Below are 16,090 nucleotides of genomic sequence, written 5' to 3' on the forward strand. Positions count from 1 at the left end.
ACACACACACACACACACACACACACACACACACACACACACACACATCAAAATCAAAAAGATCTTAAATGTTTCCAAAACAAAAAGATGTATTACCCACAAGGGAACAACAAACTGACAAGAGCCTTGTTGACAGAAACAAGAAATCAGAAAACACTGGAATGTTACCTTCAAAGTTCTGGCATAAAAATAACTGTTAAATCAGGTTCAAATAGTCAACAAAATAAACTTTCATGGACAAAAACAAAGACAATTAAAAAACATTGTTTACTCCCAATAGATCATCAGTTAAAAAAAAAAATTCTAAAAATTTTTCTTCAAAAAGAAATAAGATCCTAAAATGACGGCCTACGATGCAAAAAGGATTTGAACATAAACATCCTTTTTTAAAAAAAAAAAAGTGGGCAAATTGAAATACTGACAGTATAAGACAATAATTTTATCTGAATTGTGGAATAAGAAAACACAAAGACTGTGCTTCCAGGCAACATAAAATAAGCCCACTACAGCCTGCTTCTCCCACTGATTACCTAAAAACTCTGAGCAAAATACAAAAACAACTGAAGAATTATGAAGAGTAAACAACAGCTAGGAGACTGTAGAGGGAAGTAAAAACTTAGAGAGGTAATTTCTAGGAAAGATGAAACAGGATTTCTAGTCTGAACCTAACTGGGCGAACTGCCTATTTTTCTTTTTAAAATTCACATTCTTCAAAGAACTATAATGACATCCAGAGCATATAAAACATACAATTCAAAACATTTAATATACAATTCAAAATTAGACAACATATAATTAGTAGCATGTTGAACTCATTATCAGCACACCTGTTCTAAAAGAAAAACTAAAGGAAGGTTTTCAGGCTAAAGAAAAATGGCACCAGAGGAAAATCTGAAATTTGAACAATAGTAGAACATATACGCTTTTCAAGTACACATGGAGCATTCACCCAGAAAAGACCATATTTTGGGCATCTAATTTAAAAGAACTGAAACTATATGAGGTATTTTGCCTGACCACAAAGAAACTTAAAAATTAATTAATCAACAACAGGAAACTATCTGAAAATCATAAACACAAGGAAATCTGTGTATTTCTAAATAACCCATGAATCAAAGAGGAAGTCATGGAGGAAATAATATATTTCAATTGAATGAAAATTTGCAGAATGCAGCTTTAAATATTGCATACAAGGAAACATTGCTATACTTGCAAGCTATAATGTTTAAAGCTATAATACTATATTTTCAAGTATAGCATTAAATGAATTCATTAGAAAAGAAGAAATGTATTTTAGGAAAGCAGAAGAAGAGCAAATTAAATCCAAAGCAAGCAGAAAAAGGATATCAAAAAGATAAGGGCAGCAATCAAAAATAAAAACAAAAACAATAAAAACAATGAAACCAAAAGCTGAATCCTTAATATCAATACAATCAATAAGCCTCTAGCCAATTCAACAAAAAGATGAGAAACAGGGATAACACTGCAGATTCCACAGACATTAAATGACAAAAGAATACTACAGGTGGGTCCCAGCACTTTGGGAGGCTGTGGTGGGTAGATTACTTGAGGTCAGGAGTTAAGAGTCAAACCCCATCTCTACCAAAACAAACAAACAAACAAACAAACAAAACCCCACAAAAATTAGCTGGGTGTGGTGGTGTGTGCCTGTAATCCCAGCTACTTGAAAGGCTGAGGCAGGAGAATCACTTGAATCCAGAGGTAGAGGTTGCAGTGAGCTGAGATTGTGCCACTGCGCTCTAGCCTGGGCGACAAGAGCAAAACACAATCTCAAAAAAAAAAGAATACTACAACACAACTCTACCTATATAAATTCAACAACTTTAAGGAAATGGACCAATTCTTTGAGTAATAGAAACTACCAACAGTCATTCAAAAAGAAATAGATAACCAAAATAAAACTAAATCTATTAGATAAATTGGATTCACAGCTTAAAAACATATTCCAACAAAGAAAACTCCAGGCTCAGTTGCATTGACTGGCAAAACTCAAAAAATATTTAAGGATGAAATAATACCAATTCTATGTAAATTACTCCAGAAAATAGAAGAGGCAATCTATTTCAACACTGTATGGAGGCCAGCATTATTCTGATAATACAAACCAAGACATTACAAGAAAACAAAACTTCAAATAATATTTCTCATGAACACAGACATAAATATCCTTGCCACAATATTAGCAAAGAGAATCTAGCAATGTATAAAGAAAGGGGGTTGGCTTCCGAGCCGGCATGGGATGATTGAAATGTTTTATACCTTGACTGTGGTATTAGTTTCTCGACTTTTAACATTTGTTAAAACTCACCAAATTTTGCACTTATAATTGGTAAATTTCATATTATTTAAACTATACCTCAGTAAAGGGAATTACAAACAAAGAACAAAAACACAAAGGAAGCTGTTGAAATTTTTAAAAATTGGTATTCTAAAAATCACTTTCTTTTGTATATGCATTCAGATTAGAAAGAAATGACAGATATAATTATAAAAATTCTGGTTTAGGGCTGGGCACAGTGGCTCATGCCTGTAATCCCAGCACTTTGGGAGGCCGACACGGGCAGATCATGACGTCAGTAGTTTGAGACCAGTCTGGCTAAAATAGTGAAACCCTGTCTCTACTAAAAATATAAAAATTAGCTGGGTGTGGTGGTGCACACCTGTAATCCCAGCTACTTGGGAGGCTGAGGCAGGAAAATCACGTAAACCTGGAAGACACAGGTTGCAGTGAGCTGAGATTGCACCATTGCACTCCAGCCCAGGAGACAGTGTGAGACTTCGTCTCAAAAAAAAATTTTTTTTTTGGTTTGGCAACTAAAAAAAAACAGACTTAACCACCCTGTTACTCTTTCCTTTACCTTCGCTATACTGTCTCACAAAATTCCACTTCTGGTTACAGTTAAATATGCCTGTGTAGCTGAATTTAACTGAGGAGGGGAAAAAAAAAAATCCAACCAACCCGATCGATCTTATTTTAAATTCATAACCACTACCTTTAAAATGGGCCCTGAATGCAATCAGCAATTTTACTCCATTTCTGATTCCCTCCCCTAGACAGACCTGTTCTCTCCTCTTAAACTCCAACATCTTCTCTTTCTTTGTCTCTCTCAGGTGTCAATCTCGCTTCTTGTTTTAGTGATAAAACAGAAGCAATTACTAGAAGATAACTTTCACAAGCTCCGAATACATCTCAAAAGATACCTGAATAATGAACCAAATATTCTTTGCCTTCCTTCCTGATATTATGGATTACACTGCCATGCTCATATCTAATGGCAACCATCCAGGGAATGGAATCCCCTGTCATCTAATCAAGGACATTACTCCAGCAACTGCTCCTCTTACTCCTAAATCAGCTATTTCCCGTCCTCTCTCTTCAATCATTTCCATTAGCACAGAAATAGAAGCAATTTCTGTCATTTAAAATAAAAACAAAACAGCAACAACAAAAACTTACCACTTGACCCCCTATATTACTATTTACCACTCTATTTCTCGGCAAACACACACACACACACACACACACACACACACACACACACACACCAACAACAACAACAACAACAACAACAAAACTACATTTTATATTACCTCCCAGGGGACACACAGGTACGTATGTGTCTATAATTACAACTTTCCATTAATATTAAAATCTGACTCCCAACTCCCTAAATGGATTTCATGCCTTAAGAACGAGTTAAAACTCACAGTTTAAAAAACATTGCTCTATATGCTAACTCCCAAATTTACATTTCTAGTTTTATCTTATTTCCTAAAATCTAGATTATATCCGAACCACTAGCACTGACTTTCCTCAGCATTTACTTGGCTGTCTTTCCTCAACATTTATATTTGGACATTTAGTAAATATTTTTTCATTTAATGAGTCAAAAGCTGAATTCTAAGTCTCCTCATTCCTCTTCAAAACTACTCCTTTGCAGCTTTTGCCACCCTACTAAAGAACGCTAAGCAAATACCAATTTGACTCTTCAAGTTGCTCAGGTCAAATAACCGAGAGTAATATACTCCCCTGAAGTGTGAGCCCTTGCCCTCTTTCCCTGTATTTCTTCATCCTATATCCAGTTACATCTGCAGAAGAGACAAATCTGTGCCAGGATTTCACAATATTTCACAAAATGGGTTCCATGAATGTGGGAGTTGCAGGATTAAACTGAACTGTCCTCCAACTCAGCAGAGGTAGCAGCTGGGCAAGCAGCCTTCACAAACTGTAGTCAAGTCTCCTGACCATGTCTTAAAGACATCTATTAGAGTAATTTTTGACCTTTCTTTTTTCTTGTCTCTCTTTTTTTTGAGATGGAGTTTCGCTCTGTCACCCAGGCTGGAGTGCAGTGGTGCTATCTCGGCTCACCATAGCCTCCACCTCCTGGGTTCAAGCGATTCTCTTGCCTCAGCCTCCTGAGTAGCTGGGACTACAGGTGCGCGCCACCATGCCCAGCTAATTTTGTATTTTTAGTAGAGATGGGGTTTCTCCATGTTGGTCAGGCTGGTCTCGAACTCCTGACCTCAGGTGATCCGCCTGCTTTGGCCTCCCACAGTGCTGGGATTACAGGCGTGAGTCACTGTGCCCGGCCGTTGTCTTGTCTCTCTTGACTTTCCCTTTCATATTTCTTAAAAAGGTCCTCCACCTGATATCTTCCTGATTCGCTCCCTCACTTCCTTTAGGATTTTCCTCTAATGTCACTTCATAAGTCAGGCCTTCCATGACAACCCTATATAAAATAACACCATCTCACTCCCCATGGATTTTCCTAGTCCCGTTTATTTATAGTTTTTTTCTTTATGGTACTTATCATCTGTATGTTGTCTACCTGTACCAACTAGAATGTAAGGTCTATGAGAGCAAAGATTTCATCCTCTTTTATTCTGTTATACCTCAGCATCCAGAACACAGCCTAATAGTGAAATCTAAATGAGTGTCTAATTTGAATAGCATGTGCCCAAATCACAGGAGGAAACTAATGTGATCTACACTGGGAATCACTACTGTTATTGGGCTTCTTCTATATAGACTTGTGCTTTTAGAAAAATGATTCTCAGCCAGGTATAGTGGTTAACGCCTATAATTCCAGCACTTTGGTATGCTGAGGTGAGTGGACTGCTTAAGGTCAGGAGTTCGAGACCAACCTGGCCAACATAGCAAAACCCAGTCTCCACAAAAAAATACAAAAAAATTAGCTGAGGTGGTGGTGCACACCTGTGGTCCCAGCTACAGTACTTGGGAGGCTCAGGTTGGAGGATGGCTTGAGCCCAGGAGTCAGAGTTTGCAGTGAGCAGGGATTGTGCCACTGTACTCCAGCCTGGGCCACAGAGCCAAACCCTGTCTCAAAAAAAAAAAAAAAAAAAAAAAAGAAAAAGAAAAGAAAAATGGTTCTCAATCTTCTTCTATCACATCTGATGGGTACAGGGTACAGCATAATCCCATCAGTACTGGTGACTAATGTCAACAATCTACATTATTCTAGGACCAAGCTCCGCCATCAAATGTAGTCTCTTGGCTGCCTTTAGAAGAGTTTTCACTGACCTGTACTTTGGTGCTTTGCTATCAGTTTGAGTAAATAATGCTTTTAAAAACATCTTTAGCCGGGCGCGGTGGCTCAAGCCTGTAATCCCAGCACTTTGGGAGGCCGAGGCGGGTAGATCACGAGGTCAAGAGATCGAGACCATCCTGGTCAACATGGTGAAACCCTGTCTCTACTAAAAATACAAAAAATTAGCTGGGCATGGTGGCGCGTGCCTGTAATCCCAGCTACTCAGGAGGCTGAGGCAGGAGAATTGCCTGAACCCAGGAGGCGGAGGTTGCGGTGAGCCGAGATCGCGCCATTGCACTCCAGCCTGGGTAACAAGAGCGAAACTCCGTCTCAAAAAAAAACAAAACAAAACAAAAAAACATCTTTATATTACCACCATTATCATAATAATAAGACTACTTTCAAAATAATATTAATGAGTCTTTACTATGCATCAACTCATCTGCAAAGTGTTCTATATGCATTAATTAGCTCATTGAATTCTTAAAAAAATTACTGCTATGCCAATTATTTTCTCTTTCAACATATACAACACTGAGATTCAGAAGTTAAGTAACTTTCCTAAGGTTACAAATCTAGTAAACAAAAAGAACAGCTCACTAAAGTATGGTATATCCGACACTAAACCTCACGTTAATTACTATACCCTGATACGACATTCCATTTGATAAATTTGTGTAAGAGCTGCATGCAAGAGAAAACTTGCATTCCTCCAAGAACTAGACATTGAAAGCTATAAAAAAAAAAAATAGTGCTTCACTTTTCACTTTAGCCATAATAAGCAAGTAAGTCCTTATGGCCCAGATATTTCCTTGGGTCTTGACCTTCTCATCTAATTTATGTTTTTCCTAATTCCTTATGTATTTCCTTTATATCCTACCAATCAATCCTACCCCTTTAAAATGCACAAATTCCACTGGGATTGTTATATTAAAACAGGTGAAATATTAAAAAAATAAGCAGACAAACTCATAATTCAACAGTTCCAGTATGAAAAGCCAACCAGGTATATACATTTTGAAAAGAAATACAAAGACAAAACAAACAGAACCATAACGTTACACTAGGTTATGTGGCTAATATTCAAGAATGACTCTGGACACAGCAGATAAGCATACAGAGATGAGCAAAACTCACATTGATAAACTCCTTCACTTAGCCAGGAGCTAATTAATACTGAGTGATAATCCTCCCTTAGCACCTGTAGTCATTACCTAACAAAAATTCTCTGATTGGAAATAGGTACAGATAATATACACAGAGGACTAACCAATTTCTCTTTCTTTTCCTATCTTCTCCCCAACTTTTAGGGTAGACCAAACTCTTTCACAAGGTAACAATTACATAGACTTGTTTTGGAATTCTGAAAAGCTTCTAATTAATCGTCTACATCAAGAAGAATGCTCCTCTCAAAAATTCCCAAATATTTTGTTTAAAGGTAACTATAATTGGTATCATTATCCAACCACTTAAAGATGAACTATATATGAAACATAACTAAAACTAAAACTAAAATCTATGTTATTTTTGAAGGCTCAAAGGGAATATAAACCAAGATAATCTTCCAGATAAGCTATAAGCTTACCTTAGCTACTTCTTCTTCTAATCGTTCTTGGTATTGTTTTTCCAACAACTTAACCATATTTGTTTCCTCTTCACCAGAAAACTACATTTAAAAACAAAATATGACATTTATTTACATTAATTATACACCACTTATTTTTAAACTTTTACCTCAAAATGTTCTGAAAAGTATCAGTATTTTTAGAAAATTTCTACATACTTTCAGCAAAAAATAAATTTTAATTATCTCAATTAAAAACAATTCTAGTAAGTAATTATACTGAATAATTATACTTACTGTGAACTTAACAATAAAAGATGCAAAGAGAAATATATTTACATATTTATAAATACTAATGTATAATTCTGGAGTGGGAAAAGGATACTTAAATATAACTAATAAAATATTTATGTGCGTATATAGTTCCTTTTAAGTAAAATGTTAAAAAGTGGCTATCTTTGCTCATGACATTACAAGCAAATTTTCTTTTCTTCTTGGTGCTTATTAATACTATCTAATTTTCAACAAATACAAATTACTTTTATCAATAGAAAAAAACCCATCAACTTTTAAAAAATGTAAATAACTTCTCAGTATGAAAGTATTTCTTTATTTACCAATTATCATGATATGGGATTGAATATAGAAGAATCAAGGATTAAAGGATTTGTCTAACATCTTTCCTCTGTTTACTGAGTGAGGAATAATGATGATCTTAATTTTTTCTAAAACTTAACAGCTAAAAATCTACTGAATGAACACCAGAGTTTTGCAGGTGCAGGTATGAGGAAGCTGCAGGTGTAAGAAATTGAGAATACAATGTTGAGCAGAGGTAGTGGGTGGTTTAGTTAGACGGCATGCACTGTAAAAGATGTGGAACTTTTGTATACTATACAGACCTTACCGGAGTAGGCCTCATCTATTATCCCAGCCCTATTGTCTTGGATTCTGGGGATTCCTAAACACTTTTCTGGAGATGGCCTGGTCCAACTTCCCATGCTGGGAAGACACAGCTATGTTGGCCAGGGCACTGAAATTAATTTGTACATAGCCCACATGTTACAAAAAACAAGACAAATCTTAAAACTATAACATATTTAAGAGAAATATAACCCCTCAAACTTAACTTCCCCTGTGTTTTTCCATACGCTATAAAAATATATTAAATTTCTTTACATGTGTATTCTGGGTTTTCTATATAAGGTATTATACTCATGTTTATTATACTTACTTCTCAGCAACTATTTATTAGTAAATCAGACATAAAAATGATAGTAAAAAAATCAGTGTATATAACAGTTAAAAGATGAAAATTAAAAATATAATACCTCTATTGTACCATCAATATTTTTTTTCACATAACTTCCCGGATACACTGTTCTCTGTGCATCAGCTTCTGTAATTACCACTGAATCAATGGAGAAGCTAAACATAAATAAAAAGGGTTAAAGAATTAGAGTTGCATATGTGCTTTAGCGTTCATCCAAAATCTATACCACACATAAAATATGTACTGGGGCATGGAAGACAATAATGAGTCAAGGGTTATAAGTATTGTAACTTAAATCTTATTTTTGACTAGTATTTCCACTTAAAAGAACACAATTGAATAACAGGGTATTTTAACAGATCATCAACTGAATTTTATGTCATTTTACACTACAAATGTATGATATGGAACTACTTATATGTACAGACTCTTTTTTTTGTGGAGATGGGTCTCACTATGTTACACAGGTTGTTCTTGAACTCCTGGCCTCAAGTGATCCTCCTGCCTCAGCCTCCAAATGTGCTGGGATTACAGGCATAAGCCACTGTGATTGGCCAGTAAAAACATTTTCTAAAAGTTATCTAAGATATATTACTGACTTTTTAAAAGTTTGTAAAATCTCACTTTTATGAGAAACTTCTTTTAACATATATATGTATGTTTGCATACAAAAAGTTTGATTTTCTTCCTATGTATGCACATCAAAAGTAACAATGTTTACCTCTAGTGGAACTCATGAGTGATGGTAAAGACAAGAATCTTAATTTATAAGTACTCACTTTTCGACTGTTTTATCTTTTGGTATTCACATCTATACTGTGTAGTTTTTACATGCATTCGCTATTAAAAAATTTTTTTTTCTTAAAATGCTAGCTTGGGTCATAAAAACTAAGGTAAGATCAGTATTTAGGAACCATGGGAAAAAGATAAAGGAGCAAATTATAATTTTCATTTCTGGCAAGTACAATTTTCCACACCCATTTTTATGTGCAACTATGCTGCCTTCTTAGTTTGACCCTCCTCTTGTCCACACACCCTTCTTTCTTCTTTTCTTTTCCACCCTAAATTCTGCCCAAAACTGGCCAGATAAAAGTTGTCATCATCCCATTTCCTAACTCATATAGCTAAATCCCTAATGGTGACCATTTGATTGCTTCCAATTGTTCATCATTACAAACAATGCTATAATACAGATCTTCAGAAACCTCTCTTGGCACACTTCCATGGATGTTTCTATATGATAAAATCTTATAAGTAACTGTTAAGTTTAATGTTTTAATACAGGGCCATATTCCAAAAAGTTATATTAATTTTATTCTCATAATAGTATCATTTAAGTATTTTCTCAAAACTTCAGCAATTGGGGGTCATAACAATTGTAAAACTTTGCTAGAACGCGTATGTCTTTATTTTTGAGAAGACACTTTCTTTCCAATGCTATTGGTCATTTAGGTTTTTCCTGCTGTGAATTGCCTTCTCATGTTCTATGACCACCCTATGCTTCTAAAAACTCATTCCCTTGTCTTTCTTCTCTGCCCTTTCCTGCTTCTTCTGTCTTCCTTACTATTTTGTCTCTGTTTTCCTCACTGTCCCTTGTATATACTCCTCTGATCCTTGGTTTTATGTCTTGGGTCTTATTTTCACAGCCTAGAAAATTCTCCTGATTATCTATCCAGCCATTATGATCTAAATTCCAAAAAGTACTACTTAGTCCATAATGCCTTCATTCTTTAAGCTTTATAGTATTTGCAGGTGTTTACTCCAAATTGAAAAAAAATAGACTGGTGTAGCCTGAATTCATTGTTCCCCTCTTGCAATTAAGCTCCTATTATCCCCAACCTCTATTGATTTTCCTATTTATATGATGTATTTTCATTTTCCATATTCCCTAGGCTCAAGCAACAGTTATTTTAGTTTTTTTTCCCTCTGCTTTGTTGCCAACATTCCTTCTGTTGCAATGTCTTAATATTCATCCTTCATTTCCATTTTGCTGTTATTACTCTAATAGGCAGTATTACAGATGTGCAGTGAAAAATGCCACAAGGACATGGGTTTAAATTCCAGCATTTTAGTTATAACACTATGTTGTATCCCCAACCATTACCTTCAAAAAATTATTTTGCAAGTAATTATTATTTCAATGATTACATTGCCGTCCTGGAAGGAAATAGCCACTTTACATAAACATCTAATTCTACCTCCAGGGTATCAAGCTAAGGCTTTTTTCAGTTACTGTTTCATTTAATGCTCACAATTTTTTTTTTTTTTTTGAGATGGAGTTTCACTCTCATTGCCCAGTCTGGAGTAAAATGGCGCAATCTTGGCTCACTGCAACCTCCACCTCCCAGGTTCGACCAATTCTCCTGCCTCAACCTCCCGAGTAGCTGGAATTACAGGCATACACCACCACACCGGGCTAATTTTGTATTTTCAGTAGAGATGGTGTTTCCCCATGCTGGTCAGCCTGACCAACCTCAGGTGATCCACCTGCCTCAGCCTCCCAAGGTCATGGGATTACAGGTGTGAGCCACTGCACCTCCTCACAATCTTAAAGGTAATTATTATTATCCCTATTATTATTTAGAGATGTTTAAATAATCTGTCCAAGATCATATAGCCAGTAAAAGGTCAAATCAGGGTCAACTGCAGATCTGTCAGTCTCTAAAACCCATGATCTTTCCAACCTCACAGTGTTTCTCTTGGAGGTTTCTAGTATGAAGTCACCAAATATTTGTTAAAAGAATGATTCAATTATTTTTCTCAAACTATTTCAATCCTATCCACAGAGAACAGTATACTGTAGTCAAAATATGTTACAGTTGTGTCCAAAATATGTGATACTATTTAAAAAAATAATTTTGACTTATTACTATGAGTAAGAATGCGGATGGTTACTCTTTTTGGTAGGGGTGCAGGGAGCAAACAAATGATTCTGGTTCAAAGGCAATGTCAACACATTTCCACACAGTATTACAGAAACTCTGAAACAGGGTGGTGAGCTGGCAGAAGCCCAAATGCAGGAATAAAAATGTAAGCCTACATTTCCAGAAGCTTCTCTTTTCTTCATGCTTTAGAGAGAAAGCATCACTAATTAAAGAAAGAGTACTTTGAATACCAACTGGTTATTAGAAAGTTCTTCCTATTTACGTATTTTATTTCATATCAGAAAGTGGTGGTTTCCAAATACCAATCTATGGGCTCCATGCCTTAGAATTATATTGTTAAAAACACAAATTTCCAAGTTTCATCTCCAAGTTATTGAGTATGACTCTCCAAATTATAATCCAGTGATCTTTCATTGTAACTATTAAAAAATTAAAGTTCAAAAACATCCACTATTTCTGATGTATGGTCATGTTTAGAAATCACCAATCTCAAAGACAATGGGAGCTTTATAAGGCTGTACCCATTACAAGCAAACAATTCCAAAGCCCATAGGTAGGCTCCAAATAAAAGAGAGTAACAACTAGTTCCAAACAAGCAGACATTGAATATTTCGTCCACTATCCAAAAAAAAAAAACTGTGTTGACATTTTAATAGCAGGTGCCTATGAAGACATCAGTGCTAGAATAGCAGAGCCAGCCGAAGTTAGAATAAATCTGAGGGTTTTATAGAGCTAGTTATATATTACAGCATACTTCTCAACTAAATTATAAACTGTTAATTCATTAAACATTGAGTACGTATTATGTGCAGGTAGATTATCTTAGGTGTTTGGGATATATCAATGATCTAAATGGAAAAAGAGCTCCACCCTTATAAAGCTTAAAGTCCTTTACCAGAGACAAACAATAACAAAATAAAAAGGAATCTACCTCTCCAAATTAACATATATGTGGACATACGCGCGCGCACACACACACACATTTTTTTTTTTTTTTTTTTGAAATGGAGTCTTGCTCTGTTGCCCAGGCTGGAGTGCAATGGTGTGAATTCAGCTCACTACAACCTCTGCTTCCTAGGTTCAAGTGATTCTCACGCCTCAGCCTCCCAAGTAGCTGGGATTACAGGTACACAACACCATGTCCAGCTAATTTTTGTATTTTTAGTAGAGATGAGGTTTTGCCATGTTGGCCAAACTGGTCTCAAACTCTTGACCTCAGGTAATCTGCCTGCCTCAGCCTCCCAAAATGTTGGGATTAGAGGCATAAGCCACCATGCAGCGCCTGGTTATATTTATATAATATATATTATATAAACTGTATATAATATGTACATATATAAAAATAGACAATATTAAGTAATTTAGAAAAAGCAAAGTAAGGAACTAGGAATCAGTGTTCTAGGGAACAATTTTAATTTACACAGGGTGATTAAGAAAAGCCTCATAAGAACATGAAACTTAAGTAACCATCCAAAGGAGGTGAGGGTATTGGCTAGGCATATATCTGGAGGAAGACCATTCTAGGTAGAAGGAATAGCCAATGAGAAGTTCCTCAAGCAGAAGCATAGTGATAATGCTTGTTTGAGGACCCCAAGACACTGGTGTGGTTTAAAACAGTGACCGACAAGTAAGTAGGAGATTAAAAGTCAGAAAATTAATGGGTACTCATCATGTAGGAAGGAAGTGCACTGGAATAATATAATCAATTTAAAATTTTAAAAGCAAGATTCTGGCACCTGTTTTAACTGTGTTGAGAACAGACTTTAGGGAGGAATTAGGGTAATCCAGGTGAGACAAAAGGGTGGCAGATACCACAGTTGTGAGGAGTCGTACAGTTTGGATATGTTTTTGAAGGTAGAGAAAATAGAATTTCTTGGTAGACTAAAAGAGAGGTAGAAGAGAAAGAGGAGTAATGACAGATGGATATAGCTGCAGAAGGAGCAGATTTTGAAAAAATCCAAAGTTCTACTTCGGATGTAGTGAATTTGAACATGAGACAACAAAGTGGAGGAAATCCTGCCATGACTGGAATGATCATTATCTTATATTCCTTAAGTGTTCACCATATCAAAGTAGCAAAGATTATGCACAGAATAAACTGCAAATATGTGCACATTGCCTGATTTAATTAAGCAGATTAGTAACAACCAATATCTTTATAAAGTATAAATGTAAGTAAAATTCCTATAATAAAATGTCTTTACTTTATATCAATATTTATTTCATGCATTTCAAAGATATAGAATGATCTCCTGCTCTTCTTTCTTAAAAATGCTACATCCTGGCCGGGCGCGGTGGCTCACGCCTGTAATCCCAGCACTTTGGGAGGCCGAGGCGGGTGGATCACGAGGTCAAGAGATTGAGACCATCCTGGTCAGCATGGTGAAACCCCGTCTCTACTAAAAATACAAAAATTCAGCTGGGCATGGTGGCATGTGCCTGTAATCCCAGCTACTCAGGAGGCTGAGGCAGGAGAACTGCCTGAACCCAGGAGGCGGAGGTTGCTGTGAGCCAAGATTGCGCCATTGCACTCCAGCCTGGGTAACAAGAGTGAAACTCCGTCAAAAAAAAAAAAAAAAAAAAAAAAACCTACATCCTATCTTTTTCAAGGAACTTTGCTTAAGTTGTATTTTTTAAAAAAATAACTATTCTGGATGATAGTATAATTGTTACAAAGCTACAAATACTGTTGAATGAAGCTATATGCAGATGAATACCTTGGCGGAACTGTGGACTCACTAACAGCTTGAAGCTTCTTCTGTAAACAGTGGATCTCTGCCTTATAGTTTTGTTCAGTTTCTTTCAATTGTTGCTGCAAAGAGGATACGAGGCTTTCTAATTCTTGAACTTGTTCTTCAAGTCGTTTAGTTTTTTCAAGATTTTGCAGAGAAGATAACTTGCTTTTATGACTGACATCTATGTTATATAAAGAGACAAAAATGCACATTTGAAGTAAGTTTCTTACTGAAATACCACAATCACTGTGTGTGCAGAAATATTAATTCTTTTTTGAAAAAGTATGTTTTTATTGGTAATAACTCTGGTTTCAATTTAAACTCATTCTGATAAAAACAAGAAAACAAATAGTACAATTCAAGATCTTCTTTTTGTTCCTCCTGCTGTAGTACTTCTAAATTCAACAATTTTATATCTTTAAAATTTAAAACAATTTAGAATCATAGATCTTAAGAAGTGGGAAAGGACCAAAAATGTAAGTAGTCCACATCTTTCAAGGATGAAAAAATTGAGATCAGAGAGGCAACAGTGAAAGGCCCAACGTCACTACATTAGCTCAAATTTTAAAGTAAAAAAGCAAATTACTGAATATTTGGTATAAAAACACCACATTGTGGTATATGATAAAAATTTACCAATGTCTTCCAAATTGGTAGTCTGAGAATGGATTGGTAAAAACTCTGTTTCTTCTTTTGGAAGGTTTTCTTCTCCGAATTCAAGTTTCATACCATCTGTTTGCTGTCCCCAAATCTATTGAAAACCACAGAATAAAAGCAATTTGAAAACTGTATTAAAGCAACTCTGCATTTAAGATGCTTTTTAAAAACCACCCAAAATTGTGACACTCTGATACAAGGGTTTTCCCTTCTAAGTTATTCCCTGTTCTCTTTTGTAACAGTAATTCATATTCCATTCCTTTCACAGCACTGAAATTATATTAGTAATGTTCTTTGATATCTAAAAGGAAGTTTATTTTACTATAAAAACAAGTGCTTGTGAGAATTTTGGTAGAAAGCTGATAACATTTATAATATAATTTGGTCTTTGAAATTTCCATTCATACATAATATATTATCAATACTTGATTAATACAGCTTATTTATCTCTTGATATATCCTGTGTACAACCAGGTAACTGACAAATGGTATGCTGCTCTGTACAGTAAACAAAAGAAAAGAAAATAATGACAACAGATAAATCTCAGCTTATTTCCTTAACTATTAAATCTAAGCAGCAAGCCTCTACTCCCAGCACTTTGGGAGGCTGAGGTGAGTGGATCACCTGAGGACAGGAGTTCGAGACCAGGTTGGCCAACATGGTGAAACCCCAGCTCCACTAAAAATATAAAAATTAGCCCAGTGTGGTGGTGCATGCCTGTAATCCCAGCTACTCAGGAGGCTGAGACAGGTGAACTGCTTGAACCCAGGAAGAGGAGGTTGCAGTGAGCCAAGATTGTGCCACTGCATTCCAGTCTGGGAGACAGAGCAAAACTCCGTCTTAAAATAAAATAAAATAAACAAACTAAGCAGCAATATGTTAGAAACCTATGTGTACTCATTTATTCATTCATCAAATACTTAATAATCAATGTGACCAGCACTGTGACAAGTAAAAATATAAAATCTATTAAAAAAATAAACAATGTATCTGCCTGCATAGAATACATCAATCAGTTGGGAAAATAATTACAGAAGGGCTAAACTATAAAATTTGACTATAACAACAATGACACAGAAGACTGATGTGGATCTAAATAATTATGGAAGTCCATTTTGATTTAGGCCTCATATATTTTTGGCAGTGATTTGGGAAGGCTATAAGAAAGAAAGTAAGAGTACTTGTGAAAGAATGACCTATGGCATAATTGACAATGATCTTCTTGAGAAGGGTTTAATTTGGATAAGAAGGGGGAAATAAAGCTAGTTGAACAAGATAGATCCAAATTACAGAAGACTTTAAAAGCAAGGGGAAACAGTTTGGACTTTCTAGACCAGATGAACAAAGGATAGTGTAGAAGCAGGTGAGCAAAAGAAAAAGTTATTTGCCAAGAAAACTATTTTAACTA

The 16,090-nt window shown here is 35.6% G+C and overlaps 1 protein-coding gene across 4 annotated transcripts in view; it reads right to left on the bottom strand.

Annotated features, from left to right (window-relative positions):
• AKAP9 (A-kinase anchoring protein 9) overlaps positions 1–16,090 on the bottom strand; it is a 167,869-nt gene that overhangs the window by 82,360 nt on the left and 69,419 nt on the right. For all 4 annotated transcript variants that reach the window (XM_032253055.1, XM_032253057.1, XM_032253058.1 and 1 more), the window contains exons 13-16: positions 14,661–14,775; positions 14,007–14,205; positions 8,463–8,559; positions 7,156–7,236 (exon numbers count right to left, since the gene is read on the bottom strand). In XM_032253055.1, the coding sequence (XP_032108946.1) occupies positions 7,156–7,236; positions 8,463–8,559; positions 14,007–14,205; positions 14,661–14,775 (492 nt within the window). The remainder of the gene's footprint in view (positions 1–7,155; positions 7,237–8,462; positions 8,560–14,006; positions 14,206–14,660; positions 14,776–16,090) is intronic.

Source organism: Sapajus apella, unplaced genomic scaffold (genome assembly GCF_009761245.1).
Source record: "Sapajus apella isolate SASKATOON/1434 unplaced genomic scaffold, GSC_monkey_1.0 scaffold81, whole genome shotgun sequence".
In the NCBI taxonomy this organism is placed as follows: Eukaryota; Metazoa; Chordata; class Mammalia; order Primates; family Cebidae; genus Sapajus; species Sapajus apella.